We start from the raw sequence: 15,973 nt of genomic DNA, 5'->3' as shown, positions 1-15,973 counted from the left end.
ATGTTTTCACTCTTTAAGGGTAATCTGTTGTCAGTGTCTGACACTCCCCTGCATAACAACAAGCATTTTATTGAATCTGGGTTTAATTATAGCCTATGAACTGACCAAATGAGTGTTCTGTGTCTTTGTGGTGGCATCTCCGGGTAGGGGTGGCCATCTGTTCCGTCTCAGTGTATGCTTTAAGGGAGGCTCCGCACTGTGGATGACTGCCTAACAAACAACAGTGGAGTAAATTCACCCAAGGAGAGTGACCTCACCTTCATTTGACTGGGAAATAGCCCAAGGCATCATTAACCAGGAACTACAGCTCACACTGCCTGCTGTCGGCTGCATGCTGCCTGCTTTTAACCAATTGCTGCTGGAAATAACACCTAAGGGGGCAATTACAAAGCGGGGGTGAATGCTGATCCAGGTCTAATTGCTTGTGAGAGATGGAAATACATGGCACAGAGTCATGGAGCATAACATTAAATATAGCTGTGTTCTGTTCAAGTGGCCCGGTAAGCTATGACAGTGTGACAGCGAGCCAGCACAATGCACAATATCAGGACCCTGAAGTCAGCTAGGCTAGGCAAGTTTATTTATACAGCACAATTCATACACAGAGTAATTCAAAGTGCTTTACAGAAATAAAACACAATTACATAGGCAAAAATTAAAATAAAAGAAAGCAAATAGTATAGAAAATGAACTTGAAATAAAATGAAAGGAGAATGCAGATAAAAAAGTTAGATAAAATTTAGTTCTCATATTGTTTATTATTTGCACCCATGCTTTTTCTGTTGAGACAAAAGGAGATGTCTCATCTATCTCACTCAAAATAACTCACCTGAGCTACAAGTGACTGAACAAAGTAGAACAACATTTGCAGGAAGGCAAAGTAACCATTGCTGTTCAATTTTCTATTCTAATGTATTCTGTAATGTTAAATTACTACCATCCAGTGGTGTATGACAGTAACACGTGTATTCTAACATTAACATTTACACCCCATTTTACCTTAGTGTTTATTTTTATTCGGAAGAATTTATAATTTAAGTTTAATCGGAACATTTCCACTCGTTACACATATAATGTTCTGACCTTTAGCGTTTCACCTACGCCTATTAATAAAGACTACATTTCCCAGGATGCTCTCCTAGTTCCTTCCGTGACAGCCACGTGACGTTCAACTATGGCTTCCCTGTCGTAGCGATGGAGGCGCATCAGTGATAACAAAACAAAACTGTAACTTCATTCATTTGTTTGTCTGTTGACGCGAGAAGGATTTTATGATGCAGAAGATCAAGTCTCTTATGACCCGGCAGGTGAGCACAGCAGGTCTACACAAACACACTTACTTTGTCTACTTTGTCTCTGACAGCTGTAAACGTTAGGCAGCTAGCATAACAGCTAGCTACGCTAAGTGGCTAATTTGACAGCTCTTCGTGTAGCTCATTAAAGTGCATATTTAGGCGGTGTACCAGGCACGTTTTTACCGTCTACAACACATTTACGTCACATGAAGAAAATATATACGTATATGCAAGTATATTCACGCCCTAGTTGTCTGATTTCATCATTTAGACAAGCACAACAGTGATGACTGGGCGGTTAGGGAAGTTCTCAGTTTGCACCCCAGTAATGTTAGACACATTGTTTCACCATTGGACACAACAGAGCATATCGCTTTCAGAAATCTGCCTGTCGGTTCCACTTTTGTGCTGCAGGCAGTACAGCAGTGTGCTTATGAATGGCATTGTGTGTTAGAAGAGGAACAGAAGTAAACGTTAACTGAAGTTAGTGGTCTTCTGAAGATTAATAGTGGCTTTTATTTTGACAGGGCCTGAAAAGCCCCCAGGAGAGCATGGCAGACCTAAGTCCTGTGGAGAATCTAAGGATCCCGAGCAAGGTAAGCTTTATGACAAGACTGTTATTTTCAATGTGATGTCTGTTACATATAGTATGTATGGAATATTGTCGAAAATCAGTGTGCCATTGTACAAAAACTGACTATATTCCACCACGATTAATGATGTTTTCAGATAATTATCAGTAGCCACCTGCCCTATCATGTTTTTCTGGTTTACTGTATGTGCATTGTGACTTCCTGTTGGCAACTGGAAAAAAAGCTGCTATTCTTTTACAAAACAGCAAAATCTGAGCTCAGTGTCATCTCGTACGCTGCATTTGTGTATAAATTACATTGACAGCTTGACTCTGTATGTTATATGAAGAAGATAAGTTCAGTCAAACTCTAGGGCAAATATGTGAATAGTAGCGACATAACAAGGTTTAATATGTCAGAAAAGAATCAAATAAAAGCAACTGAACTAAAATTTCCAGGACATTTACTGTGTCACATCTTGTACGCAGCATCTGTTGATTTGAATTACTTCACATTTACAGGTTTTCCTCGATAGTAGTGTTAAGGCACTGAAGGCTCCTATTTACAGTTAAGGACACACTTCATTAGTTCTAACACCAAGAGTGTGAAATATGGTCTGCTGCGACAGTATTTTAGCCTTTTGGTTTGGCAGCTTTTGAAAATGTAATCAGTCATGCTTAGTCACAGGAAGCATTTGTCATTATCCACTTGTGCAAATTAAATTTGTTGAGAGCATACACAGCAAAGCAGCAGCGTGACTCAATATAAAGTACGGTCATTTACTTACTTTCACTTTAGTGCACCTCCGCTTCCTGGCTTTGCTTTGACTTTGCCTTGTTGTAATGGTTTATTAGATTAATGTTGCTGAGTACAAACTGGAAGGAGACCAACTCTCTGTTCGTAGTGCAGGGTGATATCTGCCAGGCCTATTCAACCAGACATTTAATTTCTTTCTTTCTAAAGGCCTCCTTTATATATTTATTTATTTTTCTTGTAATTGTTTTGTCATCCTAGTTTGCTCTGAACCCTTATACTTTACATGAATGGGATTTTCAAAGCAGATGTGCTTTGCTGCTTTACCATTAGATGGTTAGCTACTCAGGTTCAAAAATACTGCGGAAGATAAGACTAAACGGGAAGTCTCTTTTTGGCAATTCATCTAAAATTTTAAAGAATTAAAAATAAAATAATTTGCTGTACATGTCAAAGCTCTGTCATAAACATAGGCCACCTCTTTGAAAAGCTCATTCATAACAGTGATCTTAAATAAACAGTAAATTTGATAGATAACAATTACATAATAACCTGGTATAATTTCAGGTCATAGCATTGTGGATTGCTTTTAGAAAACAATATTGCAGCGCTGTTGCATGAAGCCACTCTGGCACAGATCAAGCTCGCATAAGAAAAGAGAAGTAATTTTTCCTCCAAGTGTAATCAGAGCCTTAATGAAAGCTGACTCGAGCGTCTGGAGAAAGATTTGTTTCTCTTCCTAGGACACCTGCCTCCCCCCTGCCTTTGAGAGTGGTATCAGGTGAGGTTGTGGCCAAACTGGTTACGCAGTAATCAAACACCCTTTGGGCTTGATATAATTAGTTGTATTCATTGTACATAAGATTCATCTCCAGATTTATCAGACTTCTTATCATACCTGTGTTTGGTTTAAGCGATACAAACCAACATGCTATAGAAAAATTAAGCTGGGTTAGTGTCATTGTGCAGGTTGCAGTCAATGCACTTACACCTACTGGTGTAGATCACACGTAAATTAATTTTCCTGTGTGCACTGCAAACACCTGCCTAATCTGTGTCCAACCAAAACATTGGGCCCATTATTTGAAATAATGCTTTGACTTTATTTACTTTGCTGCTGGCCATTGCTTTCAGGAAAATGAAATCTGACCCACACAGGCCAGGCTTTTTGTACAACGCAACTGATGGTCCTTCTTGATTAAAGGACAATAATTCTCAGCATGTAATAAGTGCTTCTGTGGGCCATTACTTAACACACTGCTTCGTGTGAGACCAAAGCGCTTCACTGTTTACATGTATTATGCTTGATCTGGTACTCACTTACTTGCAACCATTTATGTATTTCCTGCAATTTTAGCCAGCATTCTCATCATTTATCATTCTCCAGGTGCTGACAGCAACATCTGATTTACAAATGATGCTATCAAGTCACACTGTTTGGGCATAACTTGAGGTTTTGATAGTGTCTGAGTAATAAGTAGGGAAAAAGCAGGAGGAAAAACACACTGTATTGTGTTCCTTTCTTTTAACTAATTGGTTATGACAATCTTCCTATGATGCCTTTCCTGACAGACTCAGATGTTTGTTTACTTTTGAATTATTCATATCTGCTAGTGTAACAGGACATGTTTGAAGATTGCTGATTGGTTACTGTGTTTGCATAGCCCACTAGCATGCTTGATATAGTCCTTTGTGTATTGTCCCTGTGTTCTACTCATGCCTATGTATACAGTATGAAGTAAAATGTCTTGTGGTTTCATCTGATATACATGACAGATTTTGTGCATATGATCTTTTTTTAAACTCAACCCTATCTGTATCTGTAATTTCAGCAACAATTCGTCAATCTGAACTGCTATAATGCAGTCCTAATAGTATAGTATAGTATAGTATTTACTATTGTCCATGATCATACCAGTTTAGGTTTTTCCATCAATGTTTGCTGCAAACTTTTATCTTCCGGTGTAGTAATAAATGATCGAGGGAGTATGACTGTTAATGGAAGTGGAGTGGGACTGGAATTTAGATATTAGTCATTCTGGCATTCCATATCCATCCTGAACTGTAGAGTTGGACTCATTGTGCTCCCAACACTAAAATGGCCTTTGTGGGTGTGCTCTATTATGCTCTTGAAGATTAACCAAATACCCCAACATAATCTCACACTCGTAAGCCACAGAGGCATTTCTCCAATTTCTGATTGCTTTGCGGACCTTAGTAATGTAAATGCCATCTGTTCTATATCAAATTTTTTAGGGTTAAGTATAATGCTGGAGATATGTAAACTAGGCCCTCATTGTCCATGACTTCTCTAATAAAAGCCCAATAACTATTTAACAGTAAGGTGCCGTTTGCTGCCTTCTAGGACAAAATCCACTTAACTAGTTGAAATCATAGCCTATTGCAATAGACGGAAGGTTTGTCCTCCAGAAATGTAATGACAGAACTTATAACTCTACTCAAACAACAAAGGTTTCTGGGCAAACTAGTAACAATCTCTGCCGCTGTTGCATTTTTTTTTTTTTTTCAAAGCGATCTACAGGTTGGATATTTACACAAGTGAATACATTTTTGATTACCTAATTGGTGCGAAATGTTCATTACATAGCTCTGTTATAGTATGTAGTGCTACTCTACAGAGCCTCTGCATTGACACATTTGATTTGGTTTCTTTCACAGGCTGCCTGTGTGCACTTAAAAAAGCCAGACTCTTGGCTATAGTGGCAGTTTCCCCTTGGGGGAAATTATCCTGTCAAAGAAAATCTGATCCCCCGTATTCATGTGCTGCCATGTGCTTTGTGCCCTCCAAACATTAAAATGTAAATCTGTACAATGAGGCAAGGACATACATTTAATATCAATGTCAGTGAGACAACATCTCAAAGATGACGGTAATTAGGAGGTCCGTGGCATTCGTACTTTAGTTATTTAAAAAGAAATTTGAATAATTTCATGTGTCAGACAAAAGCTTATTTGCACCAAAGCCTTTTAGATAAGTTACATCCTTGGCAGATTGTTCTGTTATTTTTATTCAAAAAACTGCAAGTCGCTCCAAGCTATTTTGACCACTTAGATGAGCATTTTGAAAATCTCTCTATGGGTTCCTGACCTGCTGCAGTATTAGCTGTTTTCAGAGTTCACAATAAAAATAAAAGAAAGAAACCAAAAAAAAAAAAACATTTTCCCTTTTTACAATCCACTTGTCCCGCAGGGAGTCAGTTTTAATGATTTTCTTTGTAGGTGTTGTGCTGCGTTATCTCTCTTGATCTCTTCTACCCTACTGAGGCATGATGGTTTCCACCATTACAGTCTCATACTGTGTAGTAAAGTAGTGTTCGCATCCACAAAAGTTTAAAAACTAGACATGAAATAGGTTGCACTGACTTTCTCTGACCTCTTTATAAAGTGTTACAGTGGCTCTAGCAGTTTCTAAATGATTTAGAAATACATCTGTAAAATTAATTAATTTCTTTTAAAGAGTATGAGTAGAGCTGAAATAATGAAACAATTAATGGATTAGCTCTTGCCAGAAAATTGGCTAGTGCCAATAAAAATAAAAATGACTGTGATACAATGTTAGTAATACTCTAGAACAAGCAAGTATATGATATGTGAGTGATGCTGTGTGAGACTAAGGAAAAAGATATGCTTCACTTTAAAGGAGCTGGGAACAGAAGGTTTTCTCTGGAGGCTTTACTTTCCTTGATGCAAATAAATTGTTCTGTTTGTTCTGCATGGCCACGCAGTTACAATGTCTCACCAGAAGGGGGCACCCTCAGCTCGTTAAACAATTTCATCTCCTTTTGGTTTCATCTATTAGGGCTGACTGCTTCACCTGCTGAGTATTGCATTGTTTCCTAAAATTTTAGACCTATTGATGGACTAAATACCTCTAGTGTGCAATATGTATTTTTTGGAGGTGTGGACTGGGGCTGGTGCATGTTTGATAATGTCATTTGTTCACATATGGGAAGCACAGCTCAGTTTGGCAGTTCACTTGCACACCTTACCCAATGTTTCTGACTTAAACTGTGGTCTAATTACGTTTCCAAGGGTCATATATGTACTTGTGTAATAGAACAACCACATCATAGATAGAGATTATCCTTGGTTTCAGGCTCTTTCAATAGTATTATCTTTTAACCCAACAGCCAACAAACAAGGATATTGCTCCTTTTTGTTATAATGTTCCAGTAGACAAGCGTGTTAGGATATACACCCAGTTAGACCTGCATAAATATTCAACACTGATTACAATAAGGAGGCTTTGATTGGTTTATCTAATGAATGATTCCATTGTGGAAATAATTGGCCCTCATCTCAGTCTCCTCACCCCACTGTCTTTCTCTCCCCATGTCTCTCAGGATTTTCCATGAACCTCCTGTTGTTTATTCAGTCTTTTGTTTTATTTGAGTCCTGTGTTGTTGAGTACCTTTTTTTTTGTCCTGTGCTTGATTTTCCACATTCAATCAGCACTCCAGACGAAAATCCACTTTGATTCTTTGATAAGGTTCGTTAAATGTCCCGCACTTGGGATGCAAATAGATCTCTAATTTCCACAACGAGATGAGAACTTCATTAATTTGCGGAGGGGGATGAAGGGTGGTTTGTTTGTTCGTCATCCATCACAGTGAAATTTGATCAAAGCCTTACAGTGGCTGATGTTGGGTTTCACACATAGGGCACAGCCATGTTTAGTTAGTTTTTTTTTTTTTTTTTTTTTTTGCCTGCACAGCATCAGGGAGTAGAGATGATAATTTAACCTCGGGTAGCCTCTTAAGGAGTGATTCTCATAAAAATAAAAGTCTTGCACGTCACTGAAGGTAGAAGACTGTGGCAGACATAGGGAAACGTGAGACAGTTACACAAGCTAGGTGAGTTGCTCTAACCATACCAGAGTGGCTCCGGGGGGGGGGAGACATCTCTCTTTCTTTTTCCCCCCGCATTCCTCTGTCTTCTTTCTGCTCTTAACTTTCACTACCAGTGAGTCATCCACTTCAACCCGCCACCCTCCCCCCATCCTACTCCTCTCCTGTTTCCACTTTCCCTCTCATTTGAGCTGATTTCCCACCCACCCTTTGATGGTGTGGAGCGTGATCTCCTCCCTCTACCCCTCCTTTTCAATGTCATGCACTCACCCACGCGTTTTCCCCCAGAGCTCCTGCTCGCTCCTTCACCTGGTTCAAACGCCGAAACAGTGCAACACACACATACACACACACACTTCCCTGTGCATCGCTGGTGCACGAAGCACATTCAAAGATGTTAATGATTTAGTTCCATCCTCCTAACTGACCTGTATAAATTTTATATATAGTGTAAAAGGGATCCTGCTTGTGTAATTGAATGAAATTAGGTTTTGTTTTGCTGCAAACATTAAAATTACTCAGAGCAGCGATGCCTCCTGTAACTGTCACTCAGCAAGTCACACTCTCACCCACAGGAGCAGATTTAGTTTCATGGGTGGCATACTTTGCTAGCCTGCTGCGCGTGTGTGTGTGTGTGCGTGTGTGTGTGTGTGGGGCGCTAGGCAGGTGTGTAACAAGGCTTTCATAATCAATATCATCTGTCTCATGAATTCCATGTGAGATGATGTGTGTAGGTCTCTACCAGGGAGCTCTACATGTTTATTTATTGAATAGGTATTGGTTTATTCAAGGTAATATATAGGGGCAGTAGATACAGTAGATCAGCCTTAACCCATAATTCCACATCCATCATGATTCACCCTGTGGTGTTTTTTTTAGCACCATTATGCCTTAATATGATGTTATACTTGGTATGAACTTAAATAAAACATATTTAAAGTTAGAGCACAAGGTAAAGCCATATAGAATGAGGTGTTTTCCTTCTATGTAATGTAACTGCATATAATGTAATATTTAGCCATATTTAGGGTTTTGGCCATACAATCTCAACGACTGCTGGATGGGCTGTTGTGAAATCTGGTACACACATTCATCTTTCCCTAAACATGAATCCTAATGATTCATTTAGCTCAAAGCTCCGCTGTGGCTAATTGCAGCTGCTGGTGTGGCTGTAGACTGAATAATGGGCAATAAATTGATAAATTCATCCGCATCATCCCTCACTGGCTCACTTTTGGTCATTTGTTTCCTTCTTTCCTTATGCCTGCTATCCTCCATGATAGCTGTTCAGTAAAGCAAGCTGCAGTGTCCTCCCAAACCCCAAGGTTAATGTTTTCATTCCTACTTTTTCTCCTGTTTTAGTCTCCTTGCCCCTGGTTCACCAACTTATTTATTTTTGTCCCTTTCCCACTTTGTGTTTTACACTTGCTTTAGCATTTAAAATCATTTACACCTCTTGTTCTTCTAATCCTTTCTCCCTGCCTCAATGTTCTTTCTCCTGGCCTCTTTCCTCCCTTTTTCTGCTGTATCCTATATCTCTTCGTCTGTGTTTTGATGGTGTTTTCTTGATGTTTTATTAGAGATTTTGTTTGTTGTTTTTGTTATTTCTTGGGGAATGATGAAATTCTTGGAGCATTTCTGTTTGTGTCTCAGTGTATCTGGAACTTTCTGAAGTGCTTACTTCAAGGACATCTTTTAATCCTCTATTTTTCGTGTCCCTTGTTCTGCCTTGTTTTGTTATAGGAGGAGCTGCGGGAGCTGAGGGAGCAGCCCATTGACCCCCTGGCGGAGCAGGAGATCATCGACAGCATTGAGGAGATCTACTTCTCTAATGACTCCTTCGACATGGTGCAGCATGAACTGGAGGTAAGATACCCTCTATATGAATGAACAAATGTTACCGACTGACTGAGCACCACTCTCTTGTAAAATAATAACAGACTCATTTCCCACACCCCCTAAAAATAATAACATCAAACCCACCACATTTCAGTAATTCTGATAACAGCAGTGCTGCATTTCTAATATGAATAATTATGGTTTCCTGTGCTCTGAACCCTGTCTGACTGACAGAGTTAAAGCGCTTTCTCACCTGAGCTGCTGTTTCTTACTCTTCTGCTGAGCCGCATGCATCCCATTGACGCCCAGATTGATGGATTGCATCTGTTCAACAGAAGAAGGGTGTGAAATCTCATTAGATTTATCTTACTATTGCTACACCATCTGAAATGAGACTCTCAGTCAAGGGGAAAGTAATTACCTATCGTCCTTTGGGCTATGGATTTGTAATATCTTCTTTCCCTAGCAAAGTATATTTGTTGTTTACTAAATAATGTCCTCTACCTTCTTGACTAATCTGACTTATGATCTGGCAATGTGTATTTACTTATTTTTTGAATGGATTAAGAATACTGAATTTTCAGTCATATCACTGAAACCAGCTTAAGGTCTTTAAAATGTCTAGTGAGATAACTTTGAAAAATTGAGATGCTCAGGAGTGGAGATTAACTCTCATAAGATAAATTAAATCCCTGTTATGACCCTGAGCGCCAGAACTTTGCTACTACTGTAGTTCTACTAGAGAATATTTCTCTATTTAGCCGGGACTTCTACCACAATAAATGCTCGACCTATTGCAAGCAGCGCACTGCTGTAAAGGGGTAATGGTGTGGCACAGATTGTGTTTGGGAATGTGCATGCCAAAGTCACAGGGTGCTTTTACCTATTTAGGAGGCTATACTGTAAACAAACAATAAGGTTTGTCTCTGGGTGTGATTACAGAAGCTCCCACCTGAGCTGAACCTGAAGGAGCTGGAGGAGTACAGAGATAAGCTGAAGAGACAACAGGCAGCAGTATGTAGCTCTCCCGCACACACATACACACACACGCATATTGTGTTTGAAATAAAACTTCATTTTATTTGTTGTTTTTGATGAGAATGTGTGTTTCTCTGTAAGTATGAACATCCATCCATCCATCCATCCATCCATCCATCCATCCATCCATCCATCCATCCATCTATCCATCCATCCATCTATCCATCTATTAGAGCTCGACTGATATGGCTTTTCTCTGACTGATGCCGATATTTGGAAATCACGGCAGCCAATGTCCGATATACGATGCCGATTCTTTTGGCCAATTTGTTTGGTCGATTTTAATTTCCCCCCTTCATCTCTTTCCTGTGTGTGTTGGACGCACAGACACATTTATTGAAGAAAGTTATCCTGCGTGTTTTAGCAAGAATATTCATCTGAATTGCACGCGTTTCTACTTTCAGATTTGTTGCACACATGTTAAGCACGGTCAGCATCAATTATAATACGATACAATGTAACTACGCTGCCATCATTAGCTGAAGCCATGTGTGTAAAATGTGAACAGGGCACGCCTACAGTGTGTGCGTTGCTCCGTCCCTCATGCAGAGGGAGAGAAACTCACCGGTACAGAAACAGAATGAATAATATATGAGTTTATCCATCCAACGCATGCTACTATAACAATTTAGCTGCTGGGCTTGTTAGCATGTTTTGGTACCCGTGCCTACAGCCTAAACTACATCTTGCTAACAATACAGACCCAAAAAGTTACCGTACTCGCAATCGCTCTCTAAAAGTAGCTTATTTAACCAATTAAATGTATAAGGCTAAATTAAAAACGAAAGATAAGTACTTTCTTACCGTTTTTGGACACTTCTTCAGCCCACTGAACACCGGTGGTGACAGCCTGCTTGTCACAAGAGGGGTCCTCATTTGTTCCACAACAACGCTTAGCTGGTCGCAGATGTGCCTGCCTATAAATCGGCCTAATGTGCAGCGAAATGAAAGCTGCTTAAACACTAAGATGCTTAGATTGCACACATTCATTAAGCGACTCTGGTATATCTAAAAAATAGTACCATAAAAGCATTTTTCACTTATATAAAAGCTAAGTTACTCCATTATACTCCACTATGTTACTCCATTATATTATAGCAATGTATCACAGGCTCATACAGTTTGCTAGGCAAACTACAAATCCCGTATACCTGCCTGATAACTTGTGTCCCAACTCAGTCAATAATAGAGCTGATTTTTTTTTGTGTTGATAGTGGTTGTTCTTTATGCCTGAACCCTGACAGCAGAGTCTTTGGATAGCAGTGACTGTGTTTTCCTCCAGGGCCCACAACAAGACCACTTTCATAGTGGCCGTCACTCTGAGACCAGTCAGGTATCTGTGGTTTCAGGCTGGAGAGCCGGCCTGTCAACAAATTGTATTTATAGAAACACGTGGGAGGAAAACTGCTCTTTTCCCCTTTGCTAGCCACAGTCCAGTGCAGACTTTTCCCACATAACCCTCGTTCCTGACAAGCTTCTGTACTTTCACACACCTGTTTTTCTCCAACACTCCCTTTTTTTTTTTTTGTTCTTTGCCACATCTATTCCCTCCACGCCACCTCTTATCCTCTTATATTTTTTGTACATGCTTCTCTACCCACTCGTCCTTTCTTTTGACATTTTTGGCAGTTGCATACAGAGCTGTCTGTTTAGCTGAGAGGATGCTTCAGACTTTGTGGCCTATGGCAGGGTAGGACCTAAAAGTTGGTAAAGCCTAAGAGTACACAAACATACTCTCGCACATATCCAATCCCAGCCTGTCAACCTCTCTCTCTCTCTCTGTTGCTGCGAGCCTGCAGTCACCTCGTGGGAATAGCCATGGTAATTGGTCCAGTGTGCTGTCAAGCAGAAAATCCGCAGCTACGTTTCTCAGCCAACTTATCAATGCAAACCTGCAAACCTGAACCTACATTGAGCAAATCCTCTACCTGTTTGTCTAGCTAAATGTCTAGAGGCGTTGCAAGTATACCTCCTTTGATTTTCTTAGACTTATTTAAGTTCAATTTTCTACTATATTGTTATTTCTGCCAATTTCAAAACTTGTACAGTGTAAACTCCAGTTCACTGTAGTAACAATATTACAGGTAATATTCCACAGGTCTGTTACTGCAGAGTTGAGAAAGAATCAACAGTAAAATGGGAAATCAACAAATAAAAATCATAAAATTTTTAAAATCTGGAAAAAAAAAAAAGAAGAAGATAAAGTGTGATTGCTTTTATGCTTTGATTTGGTTTAATATGAGGACTTCATAGGCTTTATATCCTTTGTATCTTGTATCATGCAAATGAGATACAGGAGTAAGTTTGAAATAAACAGCTAAAATGGACTGCTGAATTAAATTTTGTTAGAAGGAATTTGTAAATCTATTGACAATAATTCCTTCACACGTATTTTTATTTAGTTGTGTGATTGTATAAATTTTTTAGTTTGCTAAAGTAGTGCAGATCTCCTGATGCCACTGATGGAAAGTCCATACTTACACATTTGAGCCTACAGAGGCACATAATGAACAGTGAGTGAGACAGATCATAGCCCTTTAAAGAAATGATAATAGTGCTTTCATATTCTCTCCACGGGGCTGTCATGTGATGCCTTTCCTGCTGGCAGATGAGGTAGAGAGTCTCCACGCACTTTATCTGTGACGCTGTTTGTTAAAGCTGTAAAGCAGCTTGATGTAGTTGTGTATGCATCTGCATGTGTACTAGCAGGGACGTGAGTACAAGATCATTGTGAGAAAGATGCAGCACAGTACCATATGTGCTTTGTGTAGCTGTGCCTCTGCTTACCATTCTTTCTTCAATTCTGATGGGAGGAGGTATGCGAGAACTGGTGTGTTGACATGTTTTGACATTAAATATGCTATCTGCTTCCCTTTTCTGCTATAGTGTAGAACAGACTTTGTGCGGTACTGGAAAAGAGAAACACTGCCCTGTTTTTCTGCCACAGTGTTCAAGCTTTATTGGAATCTCTGACACATGCTGGATAAGTGGCTCGTCTCATGGCTAATTCCTTTTTTGTGCTGCAGGACTTCGGCCCATGTGAAAAATGCTTGGTTGTGTGGTGTCACCATAATTCCCATTTACACACACAAATGCTTTAAAGTTATTAGTTAGTGTGGAGAGTTTGTATCACATTTCTGAGACTGTTTATTAACTGTATTTATTGTATGATGCAAAATCTGAACTACTATTATTGTTAAATAAGGTTAAATAAGGTATGAGGACCATAAAACACTGACATATACAGTGTTTAATCATTTAAGAACAGTTTAGGAGCAGTATCACAGAAATTAGCATTATGGTTCCCATCCACCTGAAAGTGACTTTCTTTGCATGAAATGTAGATATAGAGGCGATGCTAATTACATGGATGAACATATTCAAATTTTAATGAAACTTGAAAACTAGTGATGCCTGTGCCTCCTGCAGCAGTAATGAATTCTCTCCCTCTGATCAGCTTTTTTTAAAAGTTCGTAATGCTTATGCAACCTTTGCCTAAACTCTTCCTGATTGCAAAATTCCTCCCTGTGTTTAAATCTGCAATTCTGATCTGCTGTGAAGGTTTAAGGTAGAGAAAATGAAGCACCGCAGAGTGTACATTATTGCACACACACACACACACACACACACACACACACACACACACACACACACACGCACCTTAAAAGTATGGGCATAGTGATATTTTGGGAAGTAGGAAAATACTTCAAAACTCCTACGTAAGACACACTGAACCTTTTAAATACATTTTCTAAATGGGAATTACTTTTGGCAATAGATTTTTTTTTATTTATTTATTTTTTATTCAGCACAAAGAAATTAAGTAGCATGCATTAGTGCACAGCTATGGACCATATTATTCTATGTTACCGAACATTTCCTCTGCATTAGTTCTTATCTCTTTTAATCAGAAACGCTAGCCTCCATCATTACTTAGCTGCTTTTCACTGCTACAGAACCTAATTAGTGTGCTTTAATTACCAAACATCTCATAAACACAAGAAGTTAAAAAAATGATCCTACAAAGCACGTTTGTTGTTACCATAACATATGGATCTAAACTGTACAGTCTGTACAGTAATGAGCGAGTACATTATTCAGTCAGTTCTTGCCTTCACTAGCTTTTCTTTCTAATAGATAGTAGGTGTGTGACCTGCAGCCTGGGATTTGCATAAAGCATCTATCTTCTCCTGTTACCTCCCTCATTTTTTCACATTTTTCCCCATCATGAAACACATTAGTGTCTACACAGGAATACTGTCAATTGCCAGTCATTAGTTTTGGAAATTGTATTTGCCATCTGCTAAATATTATATGTGCTGTGCTTGTGTTGCAACCAGGTTACAGCACAATTAACCTTCATGCGTGTACGTATGGGGAAGCTGAGAATTCAATACTTTGGCCTTTTGGATTGTAGTACGAGGGTTTAGTTAGTTTCAATATGTTTTCAGACTCCCCTGCTCCATAGGTGTAGTGTTTTGTGTTAAATTCAGTGGATTACCAATAGGTGGTGTCATGGCTTTACCGGATGAATGATTGTGCGTCTTTGACTTTTATTTAATACGATTTGAGATAACATCCTGTTTGGTCCTAATGCAATTACTTACACAGTTACTGATTTAGTTTTTTTTTTTGTCTGTTATCATGTTCTTCATACATTTGAGTGTTTAAAAGACAGAGTCATTTAATCCCTATGGAATGAACAGTTTCAGTTGAGCTGCATTCATCATCTGCTCAGGTCTCCAGTTGGTCTAGCATGCATACTAAACACATGCCAAAATGTCAACACCACCCCTAGACTCTGCATGCTAACAGATATGAACACCCCCTTGCTACGTGCTGTAAAACCCCACTTGGTGCCTGTGCTGGTGTATGTAGTTACACGCTAATAGAAATGGAAAGGCGATGCCTCAGTGTGTGTCGGAGAAAGATGGTTGGGTCTTCTGGATGAGTGTTTGTCCTTTGCCATTAAAATGAACAGCACATTAAATTTCATGTATTTGTACTGCAGTTTGAAGCGTTAGAGTCTGAGGTTTTATTCTTGACTTCGTCATTGAAAATGAGAGTAATTGATACAGCCCATGAGTTCCAGAAATTAGCCCTTACTGAATAAATTATATAATAGGATGTCATTTTTAATAAACAAGCCTTTCTGTGACAGTGGGGATCCTGTCTTAAAGGAGCGCTCCACAATTAATGTAACTCAATTTAACACATTAAAAATCTGTTCATTTCCCCTAATTAAGTGTTATTAATACTAAACCTGTGGAAATTGTTGTGTAATATCCTTCATGTCTTTTGTTGGCTCTGGAGGAGCTTTGTGAAAACAAGCCTGATATCATATTGATGTCATTGGGGTTCATTCAACTTGGATTTTTGACACTACAAATTTACGATATTAACGGGCAGGGGTCACACTGATCCAAAGACCATGGTTAATGCTGTGCTTGATGTCATAACCAGGGCCCTTAAAATAATTAAAGTTTTTCCTGAGCTGTGATTGAAATTGGTAAAAAGGAGAAGGGAAAACATTAGAATACACAATGGGAACTGAGCCACTGAATGAAGACACTGAATGAAATGAAACTGAGAAAGTGACATGGTCTCT

General features: G+C 39.2%; 1 protein-coding gene across 4 annotated transcripts in view; it reads left to right on the top strand.

Moving 5' to 3' along the window:
- Positions 1-1,166: 1,166 nt before the first annotated feature.
- Positions 1,167-15,973, top strand: part of vps50 (VPS50 subunit of EARP/GARPII complex) — a 77,960-nt gene continuing 63,153 nt past the window's right edge. For all 4 annotated transcript variants that reach the window (XM_026299892.1, XM_026299889.1, XM_026299891.1 and 1 more), the window contains exons 1-4: positions 1,167-1,307; positions 1,823-1,891; positions 9,232-9,354; positions 10,270-10,341. In XM_026299892.1, coding sequence (XP_026155677.1) covers positions 1,272-1,307; positions 1,823-1,891; positions 9,232-9,354; positions 10,270-10,341 — 300 coding nt within the window. In that variant the 5' untranslated portion in view covers positions 1,167-1,271. The remainder of the gene's footprint in view (positions 1,308-1,822; positions 1,892-9,231; positions 9,355-10,269; positions 10,342-15,973) is intronic.

The sequence above is a fragment of the Mastacembelus armatus genome, chromosome 11, assembly GCF_900324485.2.
Source record: "Mastacembelus armatus chromosome 11, fMasArm1.2, whole genome shotgun sequence".
NCBI classification, from domain to species: domain Eukaryota; kingdom Metazoa; phylum Chordata; class Actinopteri; order Synbranchiformes; family Mastacembelidae; genus Mastacembelus; species Mastacembelus armatus.
The sequence above is the reverse complement of the archived record's forward strand: the minus strand, read 5'-3'. Positions and strand labels throughout refer to the sequence as shown.